This window comes from Cariama cristata, unplaced genomic scaffold, assembly GCF_000690535.1.
Source record: "Cariama cristata isolate BGI_N322 unplaced genomic scaffold, ASM69053v1 scaffold7077, whole genome shotgun sequence".
NCBI lineage: Eukaryota > Metazoa > Chordata > Aves > Cariamiformes > Cariamidae > Cariama > Cariama cristata.
This window is the reverse complement of record NW_009624821.1, coordinates 19,237-25,978: the sequence shown is the minus strand read 5'-3', so window position 1 is coordinate 25,978 and position 6,742 is coordinate 19,237. Positions and strand designations below refer to the sequence as shown.

At 41.2% G+C, this 6,742-nt stretch overlaps 1 protein-coding gene across 1 annotated transcript in view; it reads right to left on the bottom strand.

Annotated features, from left to right (window-relative positions):
• The window catches only part of LOC104164092 (hemicentin-1-like), a gene marked incomplete at its 3' end in the record, with an annotated part of 39,085 nt that overhangs the window by 13,982 nt on the left and 18,361 nt on the right, over positions 1–6,742 (bottom strand). The window contains exons 18-27 of the mRNA XM_009703319.1: positions 6,234–6,375; positions 4,445–4,589; positions 3,424–3,551; positions 2,892–3,048; positions 2,589–2,710; positions 2,222–2,386; positions 1,891–1,998; positions 1,268–1,405; positions 981–1,115; positions 444–713 (exon numbers count right to left, since the gene is read on the bottom strand). Of these exons, the coding sequence (XP_009701621.1) occupies positions 444–713; positions 981–1,115; positions 1,268–1,405; positions 1,891–1,998; positions 2,222–2,386; positions 2,589–2,710; positions 2,892–3,048; positions 3,424–3,551; positions 4,445–4,589; positions 6,234–6,375 (1,510 nt within the window). The remainder of the gene's footprint in view (positions 1–443; positions 714–980; positions 1,116–1,267; positions 1,406–1,890; positions 1,999–2,221; positions 2,387–2,588; positions 2,711–2,891; positions 3,049–3,423; positions 3,552–4,444; positions 4,590–6,233; positions 6,376–6,742) is intronic.

Sequence of the window (6,742 nt, the reverse complement as noted above, 5' to 3'; positions counted from 1 at the left end):
CAGGTTGGATGGGGCTTTGAGCAACCTGCTCTGGTGGAAGGTGTCCCTGCCTGCAGCAGGGGGGTTGGAAGGAGGTGACCTTTCCAACCCAAACCATTCTATGATGATTCACCCCTATGTATTACCAAGCACTACTGTAAAAGTATACAATCCCGGACTGAAGAAACCATTGCCTGGATCTTCTGTATTGTTTCTTGTCTCCATCAACGACCACCATTAAGCATGCCAGAGAAACGTGTGAAATACTTGTCACCAAGTATAAACCAAGTTAAAGAAATGCAAAGTTCTTCCTAAATTCAAGCAACTGGTTGATACTACAACCTAACAAAAGTCACCCATTAAGTAGCACAATTTTCCTGAACTTCTCCCGTACATCCTAGCTCCTTACCCTCCGTAGGTTCGCGCTGTGATAACGCACATTGTTTCCATACAGTCTCACTTACTGTGCACAGCGAGCTCCATGCTAGAGGTGCTGGACCCTGCCAGGTTTGCCGCTATGCACGTGTAACGGCCAGTGTCACCAGGCTGTACAAACACAATCTGCAGAGCACCAGTGCTAAGAATCCTTCTTCTAATGGACTCCGTTACTTGCTGTCCATCCTTATGCCAACTGATCTCTGGCGCAGGGTAGCCTTCAGCCTCACATTGCAGAGTGACAGATTGATCGACAGAAACAACATAGTCCTTGAGGTGGGACTTGATAGCAGGAGGAACTGAAAAGAATTAAAGAAAAATTTTAAAATAATTAGATGTTGTAAGAGACATACAACACTTCAGTTCTTAGTGAAAATAATCCTAAGAGCATATTTTGATCCTCAAGTAGACAGACAACTAAAGGGAAGAAACCTCCTGGGCTCTGTTCAGCATCACATCAAAGAGGAAAGCACTAGGTCCATTTCTATTGCTCAGAATTGTGTTTTGACTAACAAGAACAAATTTCTTGCCTGTAAATCACTCCAAGAGTTTAAAAGATGATTTACCTTGAACTTTCAGTTTGATTTTCCCCAGAGCAGTACCAGCTGGATTTTGAGCAACACACATGTAAGTACCAGCGTCTTCAACAGCTGATTTTGCAATCTGTAAACTGCCACTTGGAAGAACCATGTAACTGTTGCCTAAAACAAATACAAGCAAAGTATGACACGTTTGGTTTGTTTCTTGTTTTTAAACAAATGGATTCATTACGTCTAAGTTTGAACATTCAGAAAGGGCAAAGTAAGTTTGAGTTACAGCAAGTAGGCTGGAGTTACAGGCTTTAACAGGTTACCTGTTGTGATTATATTGATGCCCTCCTTTTGCCATGTTATTATGGGTCGAGGTGTCCCCGTTGCTTCACATGGTAGTAGAATGGGATTGTTCACAATGACGTCCAGCACCCCTGGCTGCGTTTGGATAACTGGTGGTTCTGTGGAATGAAATAAAAAGGAAAATGCAATAGGTTTAACCATCAGGGGTAGAAAATATAGAAGATTGTATAAGCTGAGAGTCTGAGAAGGCTGAATTAGCAATGGCTGTATTCTGCCATCCTTATGAAGAGAGCTCAGTGGAAGCGCTTGTAAATATAACAACATGCTCAGTATTGAGTATGGCCTTACTTCATGCAATTTGCCATCACAGATACATTTTAACTTACCAAAAAGCAAAGAAACAAAAATCTTATAAAAGAGAGCGGCATGGACTGGGGGGCTCTACCCAAGGTACCAGAGTTGTAACATGCGGAGTAGTGACTTTATGAATAATCGCCGCCTCCACAAGACAATTCAGCTGAGCAAGACACTACTTGTGATGGTCCACTCTGGCCTCACCGTTACTCTGCAGGGTGTGTACGTACGTATTAAATGGGCAACGTTTACTGACAGAACGCACTGTCTCTTCAGCTTGCCATCTTACCCTGAACGTGAAGAGTGGCGTGTCTGTGAGCTGAGCCAGCTGCGTTCCGGGCTACGCAAGTGTACCGTCCCGCGTGTGCTAGCTGAGCAGCAGGTATTTCAACAGCCCCTGCAGCAGAGAGAGAGCACATTACAACATACCGCGGGATCCTGCATTCACAGTAAAACTCTCTTACAGCATCCCGCTTCAGAGGTCTATATTTTTATTCTAAGAAATTGGAGAGGGGTTGTTCGGGGGATCGTTTGCATTTATTTAATGAATTACTTCTATACGTGCCCAACTGTACCCTTTCACTGATTTTCTGCAGCTCAGCTCCAGTCACACACAGTACCTGAAGAGAGAATCCTGTAGCCATCTCCTCTGGGAAGCAACTTTATGCCGTTTTTCATCCAATGAACCGAAGGGACAGGAACCCCTGACGCGGTGCAGGAAATTACTACTGGAGACAGCTTTGTTACCAAAAGGTCTGTGGCTTCATCTGCTATGGATGGGGGCACTAAAAATGAAGATCAGTGTAAAGGTTACTTGCCCATTTTCATTTTATGAATTCTTGGAAATAACTTATCTTTCTTGGGAATACCAGAGACTTATGGATATCAGTAACATAAAAGAACGATATAAAAATCTCATCTCAACATTGGAATGCCCCAAAGAAATTCTGGGTGCCGTACACATGTTAATAGCAATATCCCCTCTACCTTGAACAGTGAGCTCAACTGCTCTTTGATCTTCTCCTGCATCATTTGACACAGAGCACTCATAGACAGCAGTGTCATCCACAGTGGGAGAAATGATTACTAAGGAACCTGAAGACAGAAGTCTGAACAAAGAAAAGAGAAGAAAGTAAAAGCCATTGAAATACTTCTTTTCTTCTCAGGTAGTCAGACCACTGAATTTGCTGGCTACACCAGATTACATTTAAGCATGGCTAGGTTTTTTTTAAAATGCCAAAATCATCCCTAAAAACTTGAAACCCATGGTGAAAAGAAAACATCTCTCACCTGTACATATTCTGGTTCTGGTCAACACTAAGCAGATGCCCATTCTTTTTCCAGCTAATTGCTGGTCTGGGAATTCCAGTTGTTTCACAAGGCAAAGTGGTCTGCACATTTACAGTAACTGTAATATTCGTATGTCCAGGAGCAATAGTTGGAGGAACTAAGAACAAACAAAGTCTAATTATTCAGAATAATAATATACATATGCCCACCCCACCCCATACCTATATATAGAGAGAGCTGAACTGTCTGAACACATTTACTTGGTTTTTATAAAGAGTAACTTGGCAGTAGTAAACTTATTAAACCTGTAGCATGGGATGTGTCAAATCTTTCTAGTTCCAGCACACAAGAAATAAATAGTTTCTTTTCATGAACATTTGGGTTGTATTTCCAAGGCCTCTTTTTTTTTTTTTTTTTTTTAACCAGAGCAGTTAAAATGGGGCTAAACTTAAAACCGGATCTGGAAGAACAAGAAAAACCGGACTTCAGACTTGTGAAAATACGTATATTTATCTAAAACTAAAACTTTTACCAAGAACCTGCAGATCAATTCGTTTGCGTTCACTGCCAGCTGTATTGGTTGCCATACACACATATCTTCCTGTGTCAGTAACACGCGCTGAGTGGATGTGTAGAGATCCATCCTCTAACATGGAATATCTGAAACAAAGCCATATATTTGTTTTTACTATCCAATCAACAGAACCATAGGCTATCCTGGTAGCACAGAAGGAAAAGATGACTCAGAGTACACAACAAATAACCTAAACATGTGGTGTGTTAATTTGGGCTCACGGAGTTTTCTCATTTATCGCACTTACTCTGTCTTTGCTCTTTCCCAGCACATCCATTTTTCAGAGAAATTATGTAATTTAGCTGACATAGTGATTCCACATAAATTATGCCAGATTTGCAGAAAATATCCCAAAGTCCTTTTTTATGGTCTCTCATTTAACTTTGAAAAAGCCTAATTAACGCTTGTACATTTTCTTTTTTCTTTGAAATATAACGGAATTCTTTAGCATTTGCTCAGTTCCAGAAAACGCCAAACTACTTCTCCGTAAAACAATCAGAAGACAGAAACCATTCACTGTAACAAAAATTGATACTAGAACATGTGTAGAAAGTTTTGTACATCAGAAAGTGCAGAGTACACTCAAGTAGCTTTTGGTCTGCATGAAATTGCTTGGCTTCATCCCAAAATTCCATATATATAAAAACATACAAGGATCTTTTACATTTACTGTTCAAAATCTTTATTTTCAGAAGAATTATTACTACGTTTGGTTGTCAAAGGAATTTTTTGTCCTTCTTAACAATAAAAGGATGAAAACTTTGGTCCTGCTACTTTTCTGTAGAACAACTTCTTTATGTTACTGTTTATCACCGTATTTTCCACATTTAGCTCTATTTGAGATGATAGTACAAATATTAGTTCTGATCTGTGAAAACAAAACTAATTTACAAGTCACAGATGTCTAATTAACCTTTCTGTAATAAATACATTCTTAAAAAAACAATGAAGAATATTTATGCTGACTTCTGGACAATACCTTGTATTGTTTCCAGTAAAAACAGCCCCATCCTTTCTCCATGTAACTCTCGGGGTTGGTACTCCTTCTGCAACACACTCCAGGACAGCAGAAGCATTTATATGCACAACCGCAGTTTGAGGGCTGCTTCGGATCGTAGGAGCCACTGTAAAGGGAAAATTGCTGATGATATAAAGAAAAAACCAAAACAAAACAGCTTTACACTGCAACGATTGAAACTAAACATATGGAACCAGATGCAGGAACAGGTATGGGGATCATTGCAAAGACAGAAACAAGTCTCGTACCATTTTGTGCAGTGCACGGTAATTGCCATGATGCAGTAGGGAATGAAAAAGAGAGTTTGTCGGAAATGCACTGTAACAATCATCTTTGCAAGTTACTGCAAAGGTTACCATATAGCTAAAACAGTAAAAGAATTCAGCGTATTTAATTCAGCAAAATAAGGCTGTGGTGATATCCTTGCTTCCTAGTTATAAATTAAGGAGAAAAAAGAATTTTAATTGGATGAGTAAGGATAGTCATGGGGGGGCACAGTGTAATGCAGGTACATGTGACTGGGTTGTGAACAGAACAGAAATGGGAACGAAGTTTCTTATCATCACCCAAGTGCGAGAATAGAACAGTTTCTCATCAGACTAGAGGTGAGAAAATAAATAGGTTTAAAATGAAACTCAGGTCTAGGGTAGTACAGGACAAGTACCGAGATGCGTAGGGTTCTTCAAGCCCTATCTTCCTTCTATCTCCTCGTGCTGGTTTTGGCTCGGGTAAAGCTAATTTACTTTGTAGGACCTAGTATGGGGCTATGTTTTGGATTTGTGCTGGAAACTGTTGATAATATAGAGATGTTTTAATTATGGCTGAGTTGTGCTTATGCAGAGTCAAGGCCTTTTCTGCTCTTCACCCCACCCCACCAGCAAGGAGGCTGGGGGTGCACAAGGAGCTGGGAGGGGACACAGCCGGGACAGCTGACCCCAAGGGATATTCCATACCGTATGATGTCATGCTCAGCACATAAAGCTGAGGGAAGAAGGAGGATGGGGAGGATGTTTGGAGGGATGGCATTTGTCTTCCCAAGTAGCTGTTACGTGTGATGGAGCCCTGCTTTCCTGGAGATGGCTGAACACCTGTCTGACAATGGGAAGGGGGGAATGAATTCCTTGTTTTGCTTTGCTTTGCTCATGCGCACGGCTTTTGCTTTATCTATTTATCTCAACCCAGGAGTTTTCTCACTTTTACTCTTCCCTATCGAGAAGTGGGGGGGAGTGAGCAAACATCTGTGTGGGGCTCAGTTGTCAGCTGGGGTTAAACCATGACACTTCTGCTTATAGATACAGAGAAGCAGCCACAGCTTCCAAGTAACTTGCAAAACTGGTGGCCAAGCCAGCTATGAAACCTAGTTGCCCAGGCTGCCAGTCAAATGCTTTTATGAATTTCTCTGAATTTGTCCAAGAGCATTTCTAAGTCCTGGATCGGGGTGTTCATTCTGGATATATCCTGACTCCGTATCAGGATGACGGCTAGACGCACATCACCCTCCATTAGCAGGAAGCACAGACGGAGAGTGAGCCATGGTGAATCCCCAACAGGTCCTTTGGCGTGTGGGACAACTGTGGACTCAAATGGTGGCACACATGAGGTAATACACATGGTCCCACAGTTTAGACACAGCCTAAATGGTCAACATTTGGCTAGAAAGAGACTATTAATGCTTCTTTCTCGCTGTTTGAACTCCTGCAGAAATACCATGCAAAGATCAAAATGCACAAGATTGGATCCATGATTTTACCATGTACTGTCAGCACGAACTCCCTGGTCATTGTTCCTGCGATATTACTTGCCACACATGTATAGCTTGCTGTGTCGCTGAGGTCAGCATTATTGATCTGCAGGTATCGCCCACTGGATAGGATTCGAACCCGAGGAGTTCCCTAAGGGGAAAGAGAGAGAGTTTGACAAATTTAACTTTACCACTGTTCTCTTTATGAAGATAGATCAATCTTTTGTTGTAATAAAAGCCATGAAAGAACGCCAAAGATAAACCAGGGACTGAATTCATCATTGGCGTAACTTTGTTTACATCCGTGAAGATAATAGGTTAAACAAAGTTTTAAAAAATTACCATTGCTTAACAGTTCCCTCTGGAAATGCCTACTGGGGCCTGTGCCTGAATAAGACAGATTTTTTCGGTTACATAGCCAAAAGTCTTCTGAGTTTCTATGGAAAGGGGCAGCTAATAGCACATGATGAATTTTATTTGTTTTTCCAAAAATCCATGCATACTACAGGCAGAAGAAA